The 26470-nt window shown below is 34.6% G+C and overlaps 1 protein-coding gene across 10 annotated transcripts in view; it reads left to right on the top strand.

The window, feature by feature from the left end:
• Positions 1 to 26470, top strand: part of EXOC1 (exocyst complex component 1) — a 60656-nt gene that overhangs the window by 22134 nt on the left and 12052 nt on the right. For 4 of the 10 annotated variants that reach the window (XM_027057108.2, XM_027057089.2, XM_027057099.2 and 1 more), the window contains 9 exons: positions 369 to 478; positions 1224 to 1277; positions 8364 to 8513; positions 13915 to 14020; positions 18328 to 18372; positions 19886 to 20049; positions 20593 to 20700; positions 22715 to 22791; positions 23329 to 23557. In XM_027057108.2, the coding sequence (XP_026912909.1) occupies positions 369 to 478; positions 1224 to 1277; positions 8364 to 8513; positions 13915 to 14020; positions 18328 to 18372; positions 19886 to 20049; positions 20593 to 20700; positions 22715 to 22791; positions 23329 to 23557 (1043 nt within the window). Of the gene's footprint in view, positions 1 to 368; positions 479 to 1223; positions 1278 to 8363; positions 8514 to 13914; positions 14021 to 14896; positions 14921 to 18327; positions 18373 to 19885; positions 20050 to 20592; positions 20701 to 22714; positions 22792 to 23328; positions 23558 to 26470 lie in introns of all 10 variants that reach the window. The other 6 variants (XM_015068544.3, XM_027057121.2, XM_027057132.2 and 3 more) reach the window with 4 other exon arrangements.

Raw genomic sequence — 26470 nt, 5'->3', positions numbered from 1 at the left:
AAAGCATACAAATAAACCAATAAAACTTTGGGTTCTTCAAAACTGCAATTCAGATACTATTATAAATGTGTTCATTGATGGGGCACCTGGGGCTCAGTTGGTTGAGTGTCCCACTCTTTGGGCTCATGTCATGATTCCAGAGTCATGAGATCAGGCCCCACGTCGGGCTCTGCACCAAGCATGGAGCCTACCTAAGATTCTCTCTCTTTCCCTCTGCCCCTCTCCCCAGCTCACACTTGAGCTGTCTCTCTTTCTCTCTCTCTAAAATAAAAAAAAAATTTTTAAGAAAATTTTTAAAAAATGTATTCATTGGAGATCCGAGAAATCTTTTTATGCATTAAATCGGTCAAGAAATATTCTGATTTCAGGCCATGACATGCTCCTGGCAGTCAAACAGCAACAGCAGCGTTTCAGTGATTTGCGAGAGCATTTTGCCCGGAGACTGGCCAGTCACCTCAACAATGTTTTTGTTCAACAGGTAATTTTATTTTATTATTAAAACTGGCATGTTTCTGTAGCTACTTAATATATTACCTTAAACTTAAATTTCCACAAAAATATAATGTGTTTAATTGGGACCACAGTATAATCCTTCACAGTTTTATTTGATTTAAGATTTTTAAATAAGACTTTTAAGTATTTGCTCATAGAAGTACATTGGGCCTCAACTGCCTCCTTAGGTAGACAGTCTAGTTCCTTCAGCTAAAACTTTCTGATTCTAGAAATCAAATGACAATGCTTACTTGTTACATATACATTTAAATGTTCTTATTTATAAAAATAAGTCCAAACTTATATGTTTACTGCTTGGCCTATTTTATTTTTCAATATTTTGAGGTGAGAACCAGGACTTGATTTGGTAGTTTAAATGTTATTGGCTTTATGTATTTATATATATGAGGAAAATGACTATAGCTCAGTTGTAAATTCCATTTGATTTAATTTTTATATGAAAAAGGAGGTTATAATTAAGGTTGTGGCAATAATACTACTTTTAATAATATTAAGAGTACCTTAAAAGGATTTGAACAGAGGGTATTTTAATCTGCCATAATAAAATAGGTTTCTTATGTTTTTCATCTCTTATTAGGGTTATTAGACAAAAAAAAATTAGAGAAATTTTGTTTGTCAAGAAATGCTGTCTGAAACATTGTATTCTTACTTTGTTTTCACTTTGCAGTATTCTAAAACAATTGTATTTACTATATTTTATTTCCAATTAGTTTACTCAGGCCCTCCTTCAACTCTATAACAGGTCCTACTTTCTTTCGGTGCCTGTGAGTACATCAAATTTGGCTCAAGCTTCTCTGATTCTTTTTTTTTTTTCCTCTAAAGTTTGCTAAACTTAACAGCAGCAGAATCTTTATAGATTATAACTTTACTGACTTAAGCTGCCTGTTAACCATATTTATAGCAGGTTTTTCATGTCCCATAGTCAAAAGTTTATTTTGGCCAAAAAGGCATTTAATCTCATTCTGCTTGCCTTTCTTCCTGTCATTCTTTCACTCATTCACTCCTTCATTTATTTAGAAATCATTTACCAGGTGATTGGGATGCATACCAGGCATCTACTTGGGATAGACGAGAGGCTAATCCTGTCCCAGAGTAGCTCACAGTCTAGGGAAGGGAGATACAGATATACTCAGGTAGGGTAAATGTCCTCATAGCAGTGACATATGCAAACATAAAGGAAGACCTCCTAGCTAAGCATGTGAGGGAAATATTGGGGAAGACTCTCTTAACATTTCATTTGACCTGAAAAGTATCAAGAAAAAAGTAAATCCAGAAGTCACATAGTAAATACTAATCACATTTTTCTTACATTAGTATTTCAATAATACCTATTTCTGTACAATTCCATAGTTTTTAAAAATGACATTGTTGATAGTGATGTTATCCACATTTGTAGGTGGTATTGGAAATACCAGTAGGTAAACAGTAGTCCTTTCTACACCCTTAATTGTTGTAACATGCAGTTATTTATGATTTTGCCTCCTTGCCTTATAAACTAATGGCTTTGTTTAATATGAATGCTTCCAGTTCCGAAAATCTAATGTGTATTGTTATATGTGAGTGATGCATGTTGAAAAAAACAGAATGTTGCAACAACCTGGGATATGCTGAAGAAAGTGGAGGAGGAGGATGTCCCAAGTATAGAAAAGAGACTTTCTGTGTGTTGAATTCAGTGCATCAGGTCACCTAGCAAAAGAGTTGGGAAGTGGGTATCTCTATTCCTAGTTGTAGAACAAACTAACTGGGAAAATTTGATTACCATATTATATTACATTTCTTTGTCAATCACCAGGTTTTCACTATGTGCCTATTAAATACTTGCTGAAGTCCACATGTAAGAATAAGAAATGGCTCCTAAACTCGAGATGTTTATAAGGAGTCATTAAGACTAATGTACTTAAAGCTCTATAGCAATGCGTATATTAAATTGCTAATTGTATGACTACATATACATAGTTTGTGTATGTGTGTGTCTGTGTGTGTATATATATGTATATATATATGTATATATATGTGTGTATATATATATGTATATATATATGTATATATATGTGTGCATATATATATATATATATACGTGTGCTAAAGGTTTAATCAAAAGTGAGGTTACTGAGAATTTAGTCAGATATGACATCATGGATAAGACAACACTTGAACAGTCTGTGCAGTGAAGTTTTTGGCAAATGTGTATATATTCAACATGTGTAACTTCTGTACAGAAGAATACAATAATCTGTTGATCACATGACAGTAATATAAGATCATTGATTTCCAGTCTTTTTAAAATTCATGCATCAGTAAAATTAAAAAAAATAAAATTTGGAGATTTATCAAGTCACCGATTTTTAATTTTACCAAGTAAATACTTTTAAAAAGAAATCCTGACACCCACTTTCACTATCTTTTTATCTTGGCACTAAAAAAAAGACTATGATTTCAGACTTCAAAATGAATACATTTCCCTTTATGAGAAACTCTCTTCTATCCTTTTGTTTCTTAGTGTTGTAGGCCAGTGAAAAACATCTGCGCATCTGGGAATCATTGATCCAGAGGATTCTATATGTGATGCAGCTTTCGTATTAGTACTATCCACATGGCTGTATTTTAATGAAACTTGAAATGTTATTCTCTTCTTACTATATATACATATATAGTCATATTTTTAACAACTAACTAGATTCTTTTGGCTCTTCTAGATCTTACACACTCAGCTTCCATTGAAATTATAGACTCTTACCCATAATTTTTACATTTACTAGGGATTTGTGTATTAAGATATTCAACTAGCGAATTAGGTCAGTTACACTAATTAGGATTCTGATATTGAAAAACATGCAATCAAATTAAAGCTAGTGAAATTGAGGAAATAGTTGCATCAAATGTATGTCCTTTAAAAAATTCTTTTGGTTGTTTTTTGAAATATTTGGCTTGAAAGGATAAGTGCTCTCAGCCCTTCTTTGTCCCCTTTGGGTCCACAGAGACCTCATAATTGTGTACATTGTCTTTTGCAATAGGGTGAGAAATGATTATGCACTGAACTAAAAGTACAATCAGGAAAGAGGCTCCTGGTGCCACAGTCGGTTAGGCTCAGATCTCTGCTCAGATCATGATCTCACGGTTCGTGAGTTTGAGCCCTGCATTGGGCTCTGCACTGACGGTGTGGAGCCTGCTTGGGGTTCTGTCTTTCTTTCTCTCTGCCCCTCTCCCACTTGTGCTCTCTTTCTCTCTGTCTCTCTCTCTCTCTCACCTCTCTAAAAGTAAATAAATAAACTCAAAAAAATTTTTATAAGTACAACCAGAAAAACTGAAGTTGTGAGGGTTTTGCTATATGCTTAAGTTTGGGAATTTTTCTTCCAACATGTATTTCTAGAAACATCATAATGCTAAAATAAAGCCTGTAAAATATATCACCAATATTCAATTCATTTCACAAAAATTGTTCCCTTAAACATGTTTCTTCTCAATTTCCTAAACATGGGTTAATGATCTATAGTTAAAAGCTTAGAAAGAATTATGATTATTTAAGATCAGTTTTTGTGGTATTTGTTGGAACTTTGTTCAGATTTTTTTTTCTCTGAAAAAACAAAAATAAACATGCCATAACACAGAAAGAAAGAGTTCCCAAATCTTGAAAATTTATTCAACACTTAACTTGAGTGTATCATTTCTGTTTGAAAGTCAGTATAGTAAAGTGGTTAAGAGGAGGACGGTGGAGCCAAACTTTCTATATTCAAAACCCTGACTTTGCTACCTCCTAGCGGGCTGACCTTGGGAAAGTTAATTAACCTCTTTGTGCCACAAATTCCAGTAACATATACACTAATGAAAATTTATGATGCGCTAGGTTTTTAGAAAATATGTTTGTCTTAGATTAATTTGGATAAAGCCTACCATATTATTTTAAAATTTTGTTTATAATAGAGTTTTGGTATTTTTAAATGATGAGAAAAGTACTTTGCAAGGTTGTTATGAGCATCAGAATTTGTGTATATATATGTAGAGAGAGAGACAGGGAGAGAGAGAGGGATAGAAACTAGCGTGGTGACAGGCATTCAATAAATTGTTATTGTTACTAACTTATTATTACTTAAAATAAGCAATTTTTAACACTGTCTTCATTTTTTACTGTATATAGAATATTTTTTGTTTGTTTGAAATTGTATTTTTATTTATATATTTTAAGAAATAAATCACTGGTTTATTTGTATGGGAATATCCAAAATGCTGCACCACTAAAAGCATAGGGCAAAGCAGAGCCTCCCTACCTCCCATTCTTTTTTTTTTTTTTTTTTAAGAATAAAGTGGTGCACACATGAGAGTTCTAGAAGTGACAGTTACCTGTATTACTGATTGAATTGAACAGTTTAAAATTTTAATTTACCTATTTTCTGTAGTTATTTTAGAACCATTTTCTCTAAAGTTAAATCTTCCATTAGCACTAATCACATTTAATCTATCTTAATAGTAATAGTTTGAAGGTAATGATGTTGTCTTCATAGTAGAAGGGAAATTTTCAGGTGATGGTGATCTTAAAATGCTGTTTGCAAAAGAAAGCTTTGAATAGTAATATGGGAAAGAGCTTTGTAAACTGTAAAATCCTCTACAAACATTAATAATTCTCCATTTTTAGGGGAGGGGAAGGTTTTTAAAAATATTTTTTAATGTTTAGTTTTGAGAGAGAGACTGAGGGTGAGTGGGGATGGGCAGAGACAGAGGGAGACACAGAATCTGAAGCAGGCTCCAGGCTTTGAGCTGTCATCACTGAGCCTGACATGGGGCTCAAACCCATGAACCACAAGATCATGACCTGGGCCAAAGACGGATGCTTAACTGACTGAGCCACCCAGGCGCCCCAGGGAGGAGGAGGTTTTTAATTGAAGAACTTTTCCTGACTGTAGATTAGATAATATAATGTAACATGTAATAGCCTAAGTGAACAGTTTTAGGAGAACGTAAACAATGGTTTTGGGGCATCTTGGTGGCTCAGTCAGTTAAGTCTCTGACTCTTGGTTTCAGCTCAGGTCATGATCTTACGGTTTCGTGAATTCAAGCCCTATCTTGGGTGCTGCGCTGACAGCAGAGAGCCTGCTTGGGATGCTTGGGATTCTCTTTCTCTCCCTTTGTCTTTGTCCCTCCCAGACTCATACTGTCTCAAAATAAACTAAAAAAAAATTTTTTTAAACAAAAACAATAATTTTGAGTCTTGAATCACTGAGAAAAATTAATGAAAAAGATTGTTTTGGATGATAAGAGATGTCTAATATTGTTATTAATAAAGAATTTTAAAAATCTATGGCAACTGCGATGAGAGATGAAGTATAGTCCAGTGATAATAACTGTATATTTTATTTAATATTATTAATTTTGTTCATATTTATTGTTAAGTCTTTACTTCACAGAAAACATGTAGATGACCAGGCATTCCAAATATATAGAATAGTTCCATTTTTCAACACTGTAGCTCTTAGTCCACAATGATTCTTTTGGAAAATGTGATTGTTTTATATCCAGTCAGCCATTCAAAAAAGAATGTTCACACAGGTCCGTGATCCCTTATCCAAAACTATTGGGGTCAGCTGTCTTTTTAGAATTTTTCAGATTTTAGGAAAGTAATATAGTATATATACTGTACATTACATAACCACTCCAGGAGGGTCTGGAGCTGGCCTCTGTGATTAGGGACACAATAGTCCAACACCAAAAATATGAATAGTTATTCTAAACAGTATAAACAGCCTCATGTCAGTTCAGGTCAGGTTTTGCCATCAAAATAGATTTGACACCAAATTTACACTGAGTTTTCCAAGCTTTTTGTATTTTAGAATTACAGAAAGGGATCGTGGACCTATATACACAGTATACCTTGTATATAATGTCTGTGATAGCTGTGAACTTGTATTGTCTCACCCTTTCTAAGGTTCTTATTTTGAATTGGTCATCTAGTTTTCTGATTAACTTTTCTGCTATCTCTGGTCCAATTTCCTAAGGTAGATATCAATAAGATTAATCTTAGAAATACATAGGGGCACCTGGGTGGCTCAGTTGGTTAAGCAGCCAACTTCCGCTCAGGTCATGATCTCACAGTTGGTGAGTTCCAGCCCCGCATCAGGCACTGTGCTCACAGCTCGGAGCCTGGAGCCTGCTTTGGATTCTGTGTCTCCCTCAGTCTCTGTCCTGCCCCCACTCACATTCTGCCTCTCTCTCTCTCAAAAATAAACATTAAAAAAATTTTTAAAGAAATATATTGATTGTTTTATGTAGTTTTATATGTAATTTCTATATAATGAGTCCTTATATTTATTTCCATTTTAAGTTGGGGATATAATCTCACAAGAAGAAAATTCTCCAACAGACTGATTTGAAAGCTTTAATGAAGAAGGAACTCAGATAATGATATTTTATTGATGTGTCTTATACTCCTATCTTTCTTATTCTAAAGGTACTTCTCAGTTACTAGAGAATTCTTTGTTTCCCTCATCCAGGAATTTTTTCTGGATACTGTGTATTTAAAAGAAGTTGTTTTAAAAAGTCCATAACCACTAAGTTCTTATTTTATGTATATAGTAAAGGAAATAAATTAGATAGAAGAAATCTCTTTTAAAAGAATTTAAATTCAGCCAGTTTATGTCAGCTAGTATAAAACACACATAATTGGGTTTAGGTAACTTTACTAGGAAATGAGTTAACCAATCCCAGAACTCAGTCACTGTGTCATTTTAACAGAATGATAACAAATAACTTCTGACAAGGCAAATTAGATCAAGTCAGAATGATGTCAAATAAATCTGTCTTTTTTTCCCCTTTCCTTATTCTTGGGAACTAATATTTTCAAGGGGAATCAACTCCTTTAATCTTTCAGCTTCCCATCTCTTAGACCCTGGCTTTGAATTCCATGACAAATATTGATCCAATAATAGAGAAAGAGAGCTAGATTGTTTCAAAATAGGGCTGGAGAGATTTTTATTGTTTTGTTTTATATTTTAGATACCAGTAAATAATTGGCATTTGCAATTTTTGAGTCTGCTTAAAATGATTTTTTAGATATGTTTTTAAAAGAAAATGGAAGTGAGACTCACATGACTAAGTTTCCAATTCTTGCTTTCCTTCCTTGCGACCTGAGCAAATCACGTAACTCTTTAAGTTTCAATTTCCTCTTCTAGAAAATAAGGCTGTTGGATCTGATGATCTTCCAGGTCTGTATTTTTCAAAACAAAGTCAGGATGCATCATCTAAGATTGTTTGATAGCTTACTAATTTATTTACATAAAAGGGTTGTCAAGGTCTTAAAATAAAATCATGGTGTATTTAATTACTAGAAAGATTAAAATTATACTATTATTAAGGATTATCCAGGAAAGCCTAGGATATCATCATCTGTGGTGCTTCCTAGTTCTAAAATTCTGTATCCTCTATGTTTTAACTACTGTTTTTAATATTGTATATTTCTAATAGAAATACCATAGATGTTGACAATTTGTTTTGAATGACTTCCCTATTTATTGTGTTTCTCAATACAGTTGTATTGTGAAGTTTATTTGCTTGGTAAATTGTAAAATGAGATGGTATGGGAGAGAAGAGCTTGATTAAAACATTTATTGTCAATTCTTTAGAAGATGACATGAGTAGTTTATCAGAGTGCCATTCTTGCATGTTTATGACTATTTATGGTGATAGTGTTCAGTAAGCTTACACAGGATGATAATAAAAGACAAGTAAGTACTTGGTTTTTATCTTGCTTTCTATCTTCCTTTGCTTTTCTTTGGCTACATTTGGTCATTTTTTAGAATTTTCAATTACAACATGTTTCTTTGTACTGCCAATATATTTATTTACTTATTTACTCACTCTAGGGTCACGATCAGAGTTCAACTCTTGCTCAGCACTCTGTTGAACTGGCTTTACCCAATCATCATCCATTTCATAGAGACTTGCTTCGATATGCCAAGTTGATGGAGTGGCTGAAGAGTACAGATTATGGAAAATATGAGGGACTAACAAAGGTATGAATTTGATAACAATTACTCACCGAGTAGGGAGCATAATCTTCTAGAATCAAGAGGTCATGTATTCAGCTCCCCACATGACATTTGAAGTATTAGTCATGAAACAGAAAATAATTGAATTTCTGAGTGCTCATTTGACGAGGCAGAACATTTATTTCATTTCTTGGGTAAAGAAGAGCTAAATTTCTAACTCCAGTTTAATATAGTAGTATGTGGTACTGTGGCCTTAAATTTCAGTTTAGTTAAATACAGAAATTATTTCCTGAGTTTCTTTATATGCAATATAGAGAATATGAAGATGTCTAAGTGTGGCATTGCCCTCTAGGAGTTGATAATGTGTTTGATTAAGCAAGTGCAGGTTGCCTCTTTATGAAGCAAGCGTTTCACTATTCCAGGCACACAGGGCCTAACAAGCAAGCCCTACTTCTGAAGAACCTTGTATCTGACTGGGGAGAGCAATTATACTTAAAACAATCAGCAAAAAATTAACTGCCAAACTGAAAATGAGTTTAGAGAAGAGAAATCCATGTCCTAAAGCCATGGAGGAAAACTTCACGGCAGATATTGGATTTGAATTGAGTTTTTAAATAGTGAGTGGAATTAGATAAACCAAAAAAAAGAGGAAAGGCATTCCAGGGATGGGGAGCATGCAGACAAAGGTGGGAAAATAGGACTTTTTTAAGGCAATGAGGATGCAAGCCCATCTGAAGTAGAATTTCATATTCTGGGGCAGAGAGAAATTATGTTGAAAAAGATAAGCCATGAGATATAAGACCTAACAGCATTCCTCATACATGGGGAGAGACTAGGTGAGGCAAATTAATTAAGAACCTAATGTAATAATTCAGATGAAATCCAAATCAGGAAGATAGTGGTAGGAATAGAGAATATAAACCAAAAGAAAGACTCTAAGGTTGGAAGAAACAGGATGATGCCAAACTTTTCTAGGTTTGGAAACTAAAAGAACAATACTATTAACATCAGCAATTGGAGAAGATGAGTCACTTCATTCATATATGAATTGAGCACCTGCTTTTTTGTTAAGTAAGTGCTAGAGATACAGCACTGAAGGAACCAGGCAAATGTTTGCCTTCTCATAGCGCATGTTCTGGTGGAGAAAGACTGGCAAAAAAGCTAGTTGTATATTAGAAGGTACCGTTGAGTGTTCTGGAGAAAATAAAGCAGGGAATGCCGGGACTGGGGCAGGTGTAGTTTTAAATAAGGCATCGAGAAGGTGATATTTGAGCATAGATTTTAAAAATAAGCAAGGGTGAGTGGCACCTGGGTGGCTCAGTCAATTAGGCGTCTGACTCTTGATGTCAGCTCAGGTCTTGATGTCAGGTTCATGAGTTCAACCCCATATTGGGCTTGACGCTAGGCATGGAGCCTACTTAAAAAAAAAAATTTTTTTTTTTAATTAAAAAAAAAAAAAGCAAGGGTGAAGGGCGCCTGGCACCTGGCTGTCTCAGTCAGTACAGCATAAGACTATTGATCTCAGGGTTGTTCAAGCCCCATGTTGGGTGTAGAGATTATTTTAAAACTCTTAAAAAAAAAATAAGCAGGGGTGAACAGTGGGAGTTTCTTGAGGAAGGCTTTCCAGGCACAGTACAGGTATCCTATGGTAAGAGCATGCCTGATATACTGGAGGAGCAATGAGGAGACCAGTATAGTTGGAGTACAAAGGGCCAGAGACAGGACTTTAGAAGAAGAATGGAGAGAGGTAAAGCAGGGTGGGACAGACGGGACAGATCAGGAAGGGACTGTGTACATTGGTAAGGATTTGGCTTGTACCATGCAGGAGATGGGGGAGGGAGTTTGGGTGGGCTTTGAGCAGTAGAAATACATGATCTAATTTAACTTTAATAAATGGCCATTGTGGCAGGAAGCCATGGATACAATACTTTTCTGGCATTTCTGCTGTGACCTTTAGTATTGAAATTAACCATGTGACTTAGGGAGCTAAAAAATTGCTACCTAATTCAAATATATAAATAGCCATATTTATATGTCAGATATAATAGCAGTTTACTTAAAATTCTAAAAATACCTTGAAAAACAAGTAAAATATTTTATCTGTATGTTTTTATGAATTTGGAGTTCAAAACAATAAATTTAAGTAAGGTAGAAGCTATTTTAATAGTTAGTAATAATTTAATTATGTGGACAACATGACCTTAAAAGATGTTCTTGAGTTGGAAAGAGTAATGTGTTGTTTCTTGAAGTGAAAACAAAAATATTGAGATTGTTCATATAAAGTCTCTTCCCCTCAACCCATGTGCTTACGACCAAACATTTCCTAACAGAAGTTAGCTAGCAAAATCATCTTATTTTTGCTTGCAGTAATTTTTCCTAGTTTTATTCAAAAAGTGGTGCTCTCTTTTAGAGTGTTTTATAGTGAAGATTATTCTTTCTTAGGAAATTAATATTTATACACGAACCCATTTTATCTTCCTACTGACTGAAATAATTATTACAACTTCCTCTAGTCTCAGGTTCATGCTTTGTGAGAAGGCAGTGGAGTAGGTAGAAATTTATGAGAACTATGATGATAAGAAAAAAGTAGTTGGTACAGTCCTACCAGTATATCAATATGAACACATTTGGCAATAGGACATCTTGTAAATCAGTCTTTATGTATTTTCTCTTCAAAGTGCCTTTGCTCATTTAAAGTAAGATCTGACTCCCCTTCTAAACTGAGATCATAAGAAAGGGGACATAAACCTTGGGAAAAAAAATAATACTTTTAAACTATAGTTTTAAAAATGCTTTTCAAAGAGACTATGAATATTCTAAGGTATGTATGTACATCTTATCTGGCTAGCTATTTTAGGTAAGATTATTTTTGTTCCTCAGAATTAGTCTTTTAAGTGTTCTGCAACTCTACTGTTGTGTTATATTTTGTTTTGTTTTGTTTTCATTCAACAGAATTCTGATTTGGAGATATCTTAAAGAAAAGTATTTACAGTACTGGAATTCTTTGCCTTTTGAAGTTTTAGGAGGATTAATATTTTGAATAATTAAACATTATTATATCTCCTTAAGAGTTTTGTGCCAACAAGTGCTTTGTCCCCTAGTCAATATTCAAACAAGTAAAGTAATCAATAAGCTTTTTGCCTAATTGTGTTCTCAGTGAGTATTATTGCCCTATCTTTATATATAATGTAGTATTCATGAATGTAATTTAAATGAAGAAACAAGACAATAGCCAACCTGGCAATGATTTATGGAATCATTCTCTCCTCACAGTATATTTTTGATTGACAATATTAATGAGCTTTTTAAAATGAAATTGACTTATTTCCCAGGAATGTTATTTGATCCTGTGGTTTGAACTTTTGACAGACTGTATTTTACCTTATAATCTAATTTGGTTGCTGAAGGGTCATCACAACCAGGATTTTATTAAAAAGGAAGAAGGAAGAGAAGAATGAAAGAAGGAGGGAGAGAAAGAAGGAAACAGACAAACCAGTGCTTCTTTAATAAATAGTAATTAAATCCAGATACTGTTTGCACTTGGTTGGGTGTCCGCAGCTCACACTTTTTGGCAGGAACAAAAAAAGCCTGTTTCACATTCTTTAAGGGATAAGAATCACAAGGCACTGCCCCAGCTCTACTTATGACTGAGTCTAAGGAAAGCCCTGATTTTTGGTATACATAATTAGAGCTTATGGAAACTATCTCAGCTGCTCGGATTCCTTCCTCCCCAGGACTCTGGCCCCTATCTGTGGCTCTGAGTTATTCATGTGGGGCGATTAATATTAGAGATGGTCTATCCATGCTTGGGTAGGAAATGAGCTCTGCTCTCCTAATAATCTCCTGAGGTTCACAGTCAGTCTTGAAGATTCTCAGACATCTTCTCTCAACCTCCGTTCTACATTTGTGGAATTTACCTTTTGGTGTAAAGAGAAGGTAAAATATAGAGACCTCTGTAAGACTACAGTCAGCACAACATAAAGTTGAAGAGACTGCCTGAGACAACAGTATTTAAACTCATGACAGCTAAATTTAAGGTGCTATATACAAGGTGCTAAGAGGCACCTCACAAGAGACTTCCTTCAGAATTTGGTAAATGAATGAACTGATGGTCACACTGTCTGTGGCCTTTCCCACCAATGAGTTCTGTTACATACTTGGAAAAAAGGTATCGAGTCATTAGAGTTGCATTGGGAAAGGGGATGATTTTCAATAGTCTGTTCTTGTCACTATTTTCTAGATACCAGAGGAGCTGTTTTGAAATTGTTTAAATTGCTTGGGTAGTAATGTGTACTTTAAGCAATTTGGATATTGAAATGCAGTCTGTTATGTTGAGTTATTTAAGTAGAAGCCACTGATGAAGATTTTACAAATTGTGTGAAGCTCATTTCCCATTTGTCAACTATTCACTGATTTGCAGTGATCAAGATTTTTATGAGAATTTAAAATTGAAAAACTGAGACATTGAAAAAGTGGGACAGCCTAATGAAATAGGAATTAATTTTAGGTATATTTTAATTTACATTTTTAATTTTTTTTTATTTTTTAAAGCTTTATTTATTTATTTGAGAGAGAGAGCGAGCATGGGCAGAGGAGAGGGAGAGAGAGAATCTCAGGCAGGCTCCATGCTCAGCAACACAGAGCTGATGTGGGGCTGGATCCTGTGATCATGACCTGAAATCAAGAGTTGGACACTTAACCGACAGAGCCACCCTGGTGCCCCAGTTTACATTTGTTTTTAAATTTATGCAAAGATCATGGGAAAGACTTGCCCATTTGACTAAGTTTTAGTGCAGAGACTATGTGAGAAATATATATGGCCTACAAATTGAAAAAAGCAGGATCTATATACTATGTTTCATCCAAATACTATTTTATAAGGATAAGCTTATAATATTTTATAAGCAATGTAAACCTACTCTAAAACTGAATGTATTAATTTGAAACAATAAAGGAAGCTGAAGCTTAGATTCCCTGATAAATTTAAAAGAATAGCCAAGTATAGATTTTCTGCCATGGATTTATTTAAATTTAGTCCACTGTATATGCATTTAATTTAGGACTTGGAAAATATATGGTCTCCCACTGTTGAAGAACCCTTCCTGAAAGCCTAAAATATTCTTATATCCTAATAAGCAGATAAGATGAAGAAATGAGTTTGAATGCTAAATTATAGATGTTTCCATTTGAGCTAGAATAAATCAAATTTGTTTTTAAAAAATAAATTTTTTGTGAAAACTATAACGTGCTAATTAGAATTAAATTAGTTATATTTAATTTATACTTATAATTTTTATAATTTATAATTTATTATAATTATTATAATTAAAAATTATAAATATTTTAATTTATAATTAAATTAATCATGTATGTATATATACATATATATTTTTTAATAAGAAGTACCTGTTACTTTTATTTTAAGAATTACATGGATTATTTATCACGGCTGTATGAGAGAGAAATTAAAGATTTCTTTGAAGTTGCAAAGATCAAGATGACTGGCACAACTAAAGAAAGCAAGAAGTTTGGTAAGCTAAAGTGTTTTATTTATGACAAATAATTATAAGACTTTTTGAGCATAGTGAAAGAAGATATAGTAGAATTGACGAAAAAGTAAGTCTAATGTGTTGGTTTGATTTATAGATATTTCACAGAACAAATATTTATATCTGTAAATATGGTTTTTACTAAAATTCTGTAGTATATGACTCTGACAGCAATTGTGTATTCATGCCATCAATGAAAGCTTCTGTTCATAGATAGCAGTTGACCAGAAAATGAAGTGTGATCTGGTAGAGAAAGTAGGAGGCTAAGAGACACACGTTGAGAGTTCAGTTTCTTACTTCCTAAAAGACCTTTTGTAACAGTTGGGGCAAATCATTGATCTCTAAGTCATTGCTCTTTACAGGGAAATGAAAGTGATTCCTGGCTTCTTACTTCTCACTGGCTATTTTGAATCAAAAAGAAAGTTTGTTTTCTCCCCCATCAAGGGGCTATAAAACCTTCACTCAAATTTCTCCTGTGGTTATACCTTATTTTCCCAAAGAGATATTTCTCAAGCATGTTGTTTTTTGTTGCTTCTAAATATGTTAAGTGGACAGAAACATGTTTGAAAGGATAACCAGTGAAAGTATCAAGTTGCGAGGAAGGTGATTTGCTGAGGCCACATTCTGCTCTTGCATGTACCCATCTCTGGAGTTCCTTTTGGATGGAGTTCTGTGCCTATTCAAGTCAAAACCTGGCCTTAAATGGCTACAATGTGTACTCAGTGTGTCTGCATAGTTCCCCTTTAGAATAATGAGTTTAGCATTTGCTTGTTGAAAGGAGCCTATGCCCTAAGCAACTTCTGGTAAACAGGAGACAGGATTGAAATTGATAGCACATCTTTCCATTCTTTTCTTTAGGACAGAGAAGACTGTCTTTAGTGGGTAATTATCTGGTAATTCATTGTTGTTGTTGTTTTTAACACTAATATATTGATTATACTAGTCCAGACTTTTGAAATGTTTTGAATCTGTGTACAAATATGTTATACTTAGGTAAAGATACTGATGAGAATCTTGGGACAATAGGCTTTTGGAAACAGAAATGCTAACTCATCCTAAAGGTTAATTGTTCTTAAACAGCAGTGTGTTTATATCCTTGTTAATGTTTCACTGTGGATATGTTATGCTTTTTTTTTTAGTAAGCAGCATATTAATTCAGTTACATGTTTAATGTTTTCATTTAGTATATTTGTCACCACTTGTTAGTGAACCATTTTATTTTGAGAGCATTCTTCTACAGTTATATGAAAACAGGAGGCAAAAGGGAAATCTTTCTAAAATTATCTCTTTAGGAGGTCATTAATCCCAGTATCATAATAGTTTATAAAGCCTAAGATTCACACTGAAATAAATGACATAATAAAAATATAATTTAAATCAAGTATAATAGTATCTTAATGGTTTCATTGCATTAACTTGAAAATTAATTTTTACTCCTAAGAAGTTCTTAAATTATCTTGTTTAAAATATTTTTAAATTAGAAGTTTAGAAGGCACTTTTATAATTTTAAAACATCATTACAATTATATCTCTTCTTATGTATCAAATTATAACAGGAGAGTAATTTGTGATGGTTGATGGTACCAGAAAATTAGTTTCAGTGATTTTGATATCATTAGCTACAAGAGAAAATAAACTAAATAATAAACAATTCAAAGGACAAGTTAAACACAGATGACTTAAGAAATTCTAAATAAGGTAGAATGAAATTTTTTAAAGTTCCTTTTCAATGATTCAAATTATGTTTAAATCAATTTTTTTTTTTTAACGTTTATTTATTTTTGCGACAGCGAGAGACAGAGCATGAACAGGGGAGGGGCAGAGAGAGAGAGAGACACAGAATCTGAAACGGGCTCCAGGCTCCGAGCTGTCAGCACAGAGCCTGACGCAGGCTCGAACTCACGGATCGTGAGACCGTGACCCAAGCCGAAGTTGGACACTTAACCGACTGAGCCACCTAGGCGCCCCAGTTTAAATCAATTTTTCATAGTAATTATAATTAAAATAGAAACCTGTAGTTTGGGAATGATAACTTTTACATGAATCAAAAGTAATTATGAATAAAATTTAAATATTTTTGTTTTTTACTTGTTCTGAAACTGCTGGGTCAGAATAGAAAGACTGAACGTAACTTTACAAAAGGAAAGGTATAGTCAATATAGTCATAAAGATTCAGGGGAATACTCTTTGAACCACTCTTAACTTTAACATCACTTTAGTTCAAATAATTCAGAATAATGTTAAAATAACAGTAAATATCTTTTCTTTGTGATAGGTTTTTATGTAGGTCATTGCCTTTTTTGATTAATAGGTTTACTTTGATAAAACTCAGACGCATGGAATTTTCCCCCAAGAATGATATTTTGGTGGCGTTTTCTCCCCTTTGTATTCTACAAATGTACTTAATGCAATGGCAGGCAAAGGAAATTTAGTAATTATTTTTTAAATTACTAGTTTTTTTTTTCTATAGCTAAGATAACACACATACATATTATTTTAGTCCATTGGACATATACATTTGTATAATTAGTGCCTCCCTTGTATTTAACCTTCCAAAATCTTAGAAGTGGTATGTCAAAATTATTTTTCATTCTGTTTCTCCACTAAGCTAAGAATCTTGTTGATTCCTAAAGGAGTCTCGAATACAAGGCTGAATTCAGTGCTGGCTAGAAAATAATAAATATTAATTACCCATTATGTAATAAGCACTGCTAGGTACTGAGAATGCAGCAATAAGCAAAGACCCTACCTTCGTGAAGTTTACAGTCTAGTGGGGATTATTTAAAGATATTTAAAAGGTTACTTGAATATTGTTGCTTTTTTGCTGATAAATAATGTAGGCTTTTGTGAACCCCAAATTATAATTAAGTGGCCTTACTAGTAACTACATAATTTATTGGCTACCAAAAAAAAGTGTATGAAGTGTCAGGCTTTGCTCTGAAACTGGTGAACTTAGTATAGTCACACCCTAAGGCCACCAGAAGGTACTGTTCTTTCTGATTGACCAGCTAGCAGCTCCAGCAAAACCCCTGCTTGCCACTATAGTGTCCAGCCTTGTTATTTCATACTCCCTTGAGCTTATGCAGCTAGGGCTGGAACGATATATATATCCCTGGTATGACAAGGTAGTTGTTTTTACTCAGGCTTTTGCCTTGAAGTTTGGCAGGGATAGTGACAGTTGACACATTATTCTCTGTTTTTGAAATATTTCTAGATTATAGTTATATTCTTTTAATTTTCTCTTTCATTCTATAATTTCTTTCTTTGCCTTTCACATTAATTTCAAATTTGAGTTTAGAATTTTTCACAAGATGATCTCTACAACTGATCTAATAAATATTATATAGAGAGAAGTTTTAGAATAAAAGAAATGCCAAATGACCCTAAAGGAACTCAAATTCCTATATTAAACCTGTCCCTTTGGCTTTACCTTTCCATCCTCCCATCTCCTGATAATTAGTATTTTGATAAATACTTTTCATCCTAGGTGTTCACAAAGCCAGCTACTAAGTAGTTCAGCTTTATATTTTCAAATAATTTTAAAGCCCCACTCAGGTAATTTTTTATCAGATGTAGTATAACATTATGTAGTACCATGGAGACTCAGGAGTTTTCAGGGAGCAAGATATGCTCTTAATGTCTAAGTCTGCAACTTCATTCTAATAAATTTCCATTGTATTAAACTTTTACCCAACCGTATGATCTCACACGTAGAATTTAAGAAACAAAACAAACAAGCAAGGGAAAAAGACAAACCAAGAAAGAGACTCGTGATTAAAGAGAACAAACTGATGGGTTACCAGAGGGGAGGTGATAGGGGGATGGGTGAAATAGGGGATGGAGATTAAAGAGTATACTTACTATGATGAAATAAAATGATTTTTACAAAATTAAAAAAAAAACCCACTTTTACTTGAACTGTGTTTTTTTTTCCTAAAACCAAAACTTACAAATGTAGTCTTTTAAATTTAAATATACTAGCTGCATAAACTTAAAAAAAAATCATTTAAAAGTGTTGGGAGTGGGGGCTGACAAATACAGATTTTTTTTTACCTGAATATTTGAATAAAAACAATACATTAGACTAGTAAAGTTTTTTTCTCTCAGAATTTGTCAACCAGTAGCTGACCCAACTAAACATATGTTGCACCTCTTGTTACTTGATGCTCATGGTTCTTTGCATGTGTCTTTTAAACTAGAGCTTTAACTTCCTCTTGTGCATGGTTTGTGCAAATTGCAGTTTATTAACTTGTCTTTGTCTTTGATGCTTGCAACCTAATCCATCACAGCTACACTGCCTCGAAAAGAAAGTGCTGTCAAACAGGAAACAGAGAGTGAGTATGCTTAGTGTATTAGTAGGTATTCTCAATGCATGTTTGTTTAATGTCTAGAAATTAGTTTTTTGTCTTGACAAAAGTTACACCAAAAATATTAATTGCTCTGAGTTGCCAGGTATTGATTGGTGAAAGAAAAGTAACATGATGGTAGTGGTATGGCTACATTCAAGAAATATAGTTAAAAATATATGGTGGGCAGTCAGGAATTTGTGAAAGGCTTAACCATTCAACTTCTGTTTTCAGGCTGTGTTTAAAAACTATAAAAATTCTTACAGATATGGTCAGATTTTGCATAATGAAACTGAAGTTTATGTCTTTAATTGTCCTTATTGTATCTTTATCTGTCCCTTCTGACCATCAGTAAACAATACAGGTTAACTGAGAAATATTTTAGAAGATTAAAAAGAATTATTTATTTATATTCAATTCTGAATAAAAATAGTACATTTTCTTATAAAAATGTAAGCCTTTAATGCCTCGATGTATGTAGAATGTTGTCCAGCCACATTGTTCTCATTTTTCCTCATGGTTATGATGGATACCTATGTTTATAGCTAACCAACGATGTCCCATATTATATAGTTCATGGTGTATGTATTATATTTTAGTTGTATTTTAAATGTAACAAGTTTCCAGGGTTGTTGTTGTTTTCTCTCTTCATTTTGTTTATTTTTTATTATTTAAAAAAAATTTTTTTTATGTTTATTTTGGAGAGAGAGAGCGAGAGCGAGCATGAGTGGGAGAGGGTCAGAGAGAGAGTGAGACACAGAATCTGAAGCAGGCTCCAGGCTCCAAGCTGTCAGCACAGAGCCCGATGTGGGGCTCGAACTCACAAACTGTGAGATCATGACCTGAGCTGAAGTCAGATGCCCAACCGACTGAGCCACCCAGGCGCCCCCATTTTGTTTAGTTTTTAAAGAACTGTAGTTAATCAGTTCACTTACTATAAAAGCAGAGTTTCTGGGTTCAGGAATGTGTTATGTCGAATCATATGTAATTGACTTTTTATAGGGCAAGAGTGATCAAGTATCGGCAGTTTGTATGGTTCAATCCAATATTTTCATTTTTAATGTGGAGGCAAGTAATATTGGGATATGGCTGTTTTCTTCAGAAATAAAAAAGTCATGTTAGCCAGTACACTAAGGAGTCATGGACCTTCATCCATTTTCATGTCTTTTGAGTAAGAAGGAAATCTTCATCTAGTTTAGTCTAGAAATATCAGACAACTTTAGTGAGACTGGGCAGGGTATAGATCATGTGATCTCTAAGATCCCGTCTAGTCCTATTCTGTGGATCTGTGTAGTTTTGCTGTTCTTACAATATACTCAGGGATAGGACACAAACATTAATGAAGGAGCAGGACACTGTACAGCCTGTCCCATGTGGTAGACTTGTGTGATAACTAATATGAGCACTGGAAGATGAAGACAGTGGAGGAAAGAGCCCTGGTTTACGCTATGGGTCTTTTATTCGTGAAGGTCACAACTTTCAAAGTTTTATTATTTCTTAGGTCTTCATGGAAGTTCTGGGAAATTAACTGGATCCACTTCTAGTCTAAATAAACTCAGTGTTCAGAGTTCAGGGAATCGCAGATCTCAGTCATCTTCTTTGTTGGATATGGGAAACATGTCTGCCTCTGATCTCGACGTTGCTGACAGGACCAAATTTGATAAGGTAAAATAAAATAACAAGTACTTCTTAAACATTAACATTGGTTTTCTAACAGCAGTTTCAAAAATTTGGGCTCTGTTGTCTCTTAATTAACTATATATTACTTTCCAATTGGAATCTGAAAAAAGTGCTAGTCAAATGGCAACTGAAATGTGTATTATCAATTCATTGACTTTTAACAGCTTTATTAAAATTTACTATAAATCATTAAGTGCTTGTATCTTAAGTTCTTTGAGCCAACTACAAAGTAGAGAGGAAATAATAGCTTTTATGAAGCTAAATTATTCTCAACAGTGCATTAAGTTTAAAAAGTTTATCTCTGTGTTCCTCTTTCTAGATGTCAAGTGAATAATTGTTGTGAGTTTTATTCTAGGTATGTCTGGCCCTGTTATGCCTTGATGCTTCTGCTTCGTCCTATCAATCTTGGAATAGTTTCTTTTGGAATTCTATTGAGATTATTATAGATAAAGCATCTGTGGTCCCTAAGTGCATTGAATGTGGATGATTTTTTAAGCATTTGGTGCAGTTAATTTTTGTTTTCTTCAGATCTTTGAACAGGTACTAAGTGAACTAGAGCCCTTGTGTCTGGCAGAACAGGACTTCATAAGTAAATTTTTCAAACTACAGCAACATCAAAGTATGCCTGGAACAATGGTATGGCTCACATTTATTTATTGGCTAATATTTATGATCTGTAGCATAATTGGCCTTATTAATTTATTGTCCCAATTTCAATATCAGAACAGAAAAAGAAAAAAATTTACGATGTAAGGATGTCTTCAATAATTTTTATCATATCACGAGATAACAAAAACAGTGATAGACTTTGAGCATCTAATTTAATACTCCAGACTGTCTTAGGCTTAAATATCCTCTAAATTAGTGAGGGTGGAAAATGTCTGAATATAAGACATTTTGTAAAAGACATTATTCAAAAGAAATTTTAGCATTTTAGTAGTCACCAAGAAAAAATATAATTAAAAAAAATATATTTGAGTATATAAACCATGGTCTAGGAAAAAAAAAAGAAGAAGAAAGAAAGAAGCCTCAAATCTGAATCTTTCTTATGTCTTTGCTACTAACTAGCATTAAGACCTTAAACCAATTGTTTAATCCCCAGTTTTCCTCATCTGTACAAGAATATAATAATAATGCCTGTTTAGCATGCCTCTCAGGTGGCATAAATGTAAGAAAATAAAATGAAAGACTGCTGCAATATTTTGAAAAACTTAAAAGCACAATGCAAATAATTTTTTTTTAAAGTAGGCTCCATGCCTAGCATGAAGCCCAGCACAGGCTTGAACTCATGACCCTGAGATCTAGAGTTGGATCCTTAACCGACTAAGCCACCCAAGCACCCCAAATAAAGTGATTTTTTTTTTTTAAGTTTATTTTAAGAGAGACAGAAATGGCGCAAGTTGGGGAGGGGCAGAGAGAGGGAGAGAGAATCCCAAGCAAGCTCCACACCACCAGCATGGAGCTCAACGCGGGGCTCAACCCCATGAACTGTGAGGTCGTGACCTGAGTTGAAATCAGGAGTCGGATGTTGGGGCGCCTGGGTGACTCAGTTGGTGAAGCGTCCAACTTCAGTTCCGGTCATAATCATACTGTTTGTGAGTTCGAGCCCCGTGTCGGGCTCTGTGCTGACAGCTCGGAGCCTGGAGCCTGCTTCACATTCTGCGTCTGCCTCTCTCTCTCTCTGCCTCTCCCCTGCTTGTGTTCTGTCTCAAAAATAAATCAACATTAAAAAAATTTTTAAAAAGATGTATGTGTCTCCTTCTCTGTGCTCCTCCCCCACTCATGCTTTGTCTCTTTCTGTCTCTCAAAAATAAACATTTAAAAAAAATAAGTGTAAATAAAAAATAATAAAAGAGTCGGATGCTTAACAAACTGAGCCACCCAGACACCCCAATGAAATGATTTTTAAATTAAGGTCACCTTAAAAAACAGAACCAACATAAAAAGCAATCTAAAATGAATGTTGTTGTAGATGATGATGGTAGAAATTTGCTTATTTGTTAGCCTCTGTAAGAATTTTTAATAGCGTTTTTTAAATGCCAGAGTTTTATTTGAATGATTGATAAGATTTCTTTAATTTTTAAAATTGTCTTAAAAGTTTTTTCTGGTTTTTTTGAGGTGCTCCCCCACTCCATTCCCACACCCGCTCTGAGCCTCCTGTACCTCCTCTGTCCCTGCTTTCCCCTCCTGTGCACACACACAAGCACAACTTCTCAGCCTACAATAATTCTCAGATCAAATCTAAGAGCAAAACATCTCATAAACATTCTTAAGCAACATACTAAATTATACAGTTTTAAAAATCATTGGTTTTCGGGGCGCCTGGGTGGCGCAGTCGGTTAAGCGTCCGACTTCAGCCAGGTCACGATCTTGCAGTCCGTGAGTTCGAGCCCCGCGTCAGGCTCTGGGCTGATGGCTCAGAGCCTGGAGCCTGTTTCCGATTCTTTGTCTCCCTCTCTCTCTGCTCCTCCCCTGTTCATGCTCTGTCTCTCTCTGTCCCAAAAATAAATAAACGTTGAAAAAAAAAAATTAAAAATCATTGGTTTTCATAATGTATTCTCTCCTAGGAATTTTAAGACTGAGCAGGCTTTTGCTATATAGTCAAATTGTTGGTCTTTTGTTATGTAAAGTACCTGAATAATTTTTGCAGACTGAAGCAGAGGACGTAGATGGAGGAACATTATCCCGGCAACATAATGCTGGCGCGCCACTGCCAGTTTCATCAGAGTATGTGTTTGTTACTATCTGTCATTTCTTTGGGAGGAAAAAAACCTTAAAATTGAGCCTCGGGGAATGCCGCTCCAATGGCCGGGAGGTGGGGGGGGGGGGGGGGGGACCAGATGACTCTGGTAATGTGACTGTACTCAGAGCACTGACACGTGTACCTAGTGTCTTCTTGACGTCTTACTGAGTTAAAATCAGTCCTGTTTGACTCTTCTTTGCTCTGGTAATCACAAAAAAGTGCAATCAATTTTGATGTTTGCTGGTAAGAAGTAGCATTTGAATTGCATATTTCTCAGAAATTACAAAGCACATTTCCGGATCCAGCTTTACAAATGACATCAAGTTATGTTTTGAGTAATAAAACTTAACTTCAAAAAAATATTTTTATGTTGGAAACTGATGTAGAATAATTAGTTCGTCATTTTTGGACATTTTTAATTGAAGTAATAAATTTTAGTCATTCTGTATGTATGCAGTGGATTAAAGTTAAAGATGAAAACACTTGAAACTTGTAATCTGTTTTGTATGTTTTCTGAACAGAAAAGATATGATCCGCCAAATGATGATTAAAATATTTCGCTGCATTGAGCCAGAACTGAACAACCTAATTGCATTAGGAGACAAAATTGATAGCTTTAACTCCCTTTACATGCTTGTCAAAATGAGTCATCATGTGTGGACTGCACAAAATGTGGATCCTGCTTCTTTCCTGAGTACTACATTGGGAAATGTTTTGGTGACTGTCAAAAGGAACTTTGACAAATGCATTGTAAGTTTTTTGTTGTTTTTTTTAAGTAACTTAGAGTTCTAATGATTGCAAAAATAGGTAAATGTATTTAAATCAAGAGATTTTCAGCTTGCCATTGGGGGATCTGCTCTTCACATCTCTCAAAGCCCTGAAGCAAGGTGTCGGCTGCAATTTATATGAACAGAGTTTGATGATACTATACTGGCTACTTTCCCTTCTACACTTTGAATCTTGGCAAGTTCTGGAGCCCGTGGCGTAGAGGTAGCAGCTGCTTCAGAGATCCACTAGGTCAACTGAAATCTCAGTTAACTGGGGCACCTGAGTGGCTCAGTTGGTTAAACGTCTGTCTGTGGCTCAGGGCATGATCTTGTGGTTCATGAGTTCGAGCCCCGTGTCGGGCTCTGTGCTGACAGCTCAGAGCCTGGAGCCTATGTCTCCCTCTCTCTCTGCCCCTCCCCAACTCATACTCTGTCTCTCTCCCTCTCTCAAAAATAAACATTAAACTAAAAGAAATCTCAGTTAACCAATTAGGGACCACAGATCACATGAAACGGCTGAAACTATCACTTAGATTTATTGTTGTTGTTGTTTTTAAAACATATTCTAATAAGAAAATTAATAATTGGATTATTTTAGTTGTTTAAATTTTTATTTAATTAGTTTTATTAGTTTACTAGTTTAACAGCTGTAATTAATAATCATATTGCTCTATTTTAAGAATACATTGTTCTTATAATAACTTCCAGTAATCATTATTTTCTTCCTTCTAGAAAAAAAGAAAAATTATTACCTATATTTGTCTGCTAGGTTTTGGTAAGTTTGTAGGTATGAACTGGGCTGTGCCAGGTTCCAAAATAAAAGGTTCATTTTATTAATGTAGCTAATATGTAAAATTTGATGGCTATCATTTGAATATTTCTACTGTGTAACCTCTAAGATATATCCAGTTCTTGAATACCCATAAAATAATGGGAGATAAAAACATTAAGGGCAATTAAAATCCATATTATTCTTACACTTTTTAAAAATAATATTTATTGAGTTTTTAAAGTATGAAGGCAGTATGTATGTGTTCACTATAGAAACTTAAATGTCACCTCAATAGACTTGGTTAATCCTCTTTCCTTACCACATGATTTCACTTGGGATTTTAAATACTTTGAAATTTGACCACTTAAGGCTTATCCTCTTCCCTCTTCCACCTTCCCCAGAGGTGATGATAAATTTGGAGGTTCTGACCACAAGCTGAGAGCCAGAGGGAAAAGGAAGAGCTGCTGAAGACTAAGATAATGAGTCCTGTGTGACATAGCAGGAACACTAAGTCATGAGGACACTATGCATTTCCAGATTATGAAGGCTTTGTTGCTTTTATTAGTAAAATATAACTTTATCTACCATCTGTCAGTCCAACAGAACATAATTGCTAAAAGCCTAGGATGTAGTGTCAGGTAAATGTAGATGTGGGTTCAAATGAAGTGCTTAGCACACTGCCTTGCACAGCAATAAGGCCTTACTAACTGATGGCTCATAATGGCGGTGGTGGTGCTCACGCTGCTGCCAGTGGTAGTAATTAATAATAGTTTATTAAAGAATGTTCATGTTATTCTCAAAACAGAGCAGTGGAGAAACAAAGCAAAATTAACTTAGACAAAGGTGCAAACTCAAATATTTTCTCATAAAATTGCATATATTTCTAAAGGATCTATCTTTTGTCACTATAGGGAAGGATAGTTCCTTCTGCCGCCTCTCATCTCTGTGTCTTATTTTAACTCCTGTCTTCTCAGTGTCTGGTGGATTGTGTGTATTCCATAAGTGTTCTATGTTTTGGTATTTGGGACAAGATTAGGACCTAAGGCAGATCTTGAATGGGTCTGTTTGTATTGAGCCAAAAGCACGAATGTCAGATGGCTGTAGAAAATGGGATAGCGCCTGTGTTTGGCTCTTCATTTGGTGGCCAAGATCAAAGTATCTGGTGTTCTTCAAAGAACAGGACTAAGAAAGCTAGCCTAGCCTGAACTAGAGCTAAAATAGGAAGTAAGTGACATATCAAGTACTACCAAGCTCGGCTCTGCAGTCTTATATATTCTTACCTGTGCTTAATTTGCTTTCCGGGATTCCTCACTTTAGTAATGCGGATTTGCACCCTTAAACCTTTGAGAGTGATGTGATTTGGTTAAGTTGCCAAGAACAAAGCACAGATAAGCCTCACATGCTATGTGCCTCACATCAAAGTTATAGTCTTAATCACCGAGTAACCTCTGTGTCGAGTAATAAGCTGCAAGTAATGTGTACAATGAGCTTGAGAGAAATTTTATTTTTATAAGATTTAGTTCATTGATGGCTCTTTTTTTTATTTTACTTTTTTATTTTTTTAAATTTACATTCAAAATTACATTCAAATTTACATTCAAATTACCATATAGTGAAACAATGATTTCAGGAGTAGTTTCCTTAATGTCCCTTACCCATTTAGCCCATCCCCCCTCCCACAACCCCTCCAATAACCCTCAGTTTGTTCTTCATATTTATGAGTTTCTTCTGTTTTGTCCCCCCTCCCTGTTTTTATATTATTTTTGTTTCCCTTCCTTATGTTCATCTGTTTTGTCTCTTAATGTCCTCATATGAGTGAAATCATATGATTTTTGTCTTTCTCTGACTAATTTCACTTAGCATAATACCTTCCAGTTCCATCCACATAGTTGCAAATGGCAAGATTTCATTCTTTTTGATTGCCGAGTAATACTCCATTGCATGTATATGTGTGTGTGTGTGTGTGTGTGTGTGTGTGTGTGTGTGTACCACATCTTCTGTATCCATTCATCCATCGATGGACATTTGGGCTCTTTCCATACTTTGGCTATTGTTGATAGTGCTGCTATAAACATGGGGGTGCATGTGTCCCTTCAAAACAGCACACCTGTATCCCGTGGATAA

The sequence above is a fragment of the Acinonyx jubatus genome, chromosome B1, assembly GCF_027475565.1.
Source record: "Acinonyx jubatus isolate Ajub_Pintada_27869175 chromosome B1, VMU_Ajub_asm_v1.0, whole genome shotgun sequence".
Classification (NCBI taxonomy): Eukaryota; Metazoa; Chordata; class Mammalia; order Carnivora; family Felidae; genus Acinonyx; species Acinonyx jubatus.
The sequence above is the reverse complement of the archived record's forward strand: the minus strand, read 5'-3'. Positions and strand labels throughout refer to the sequence as shown.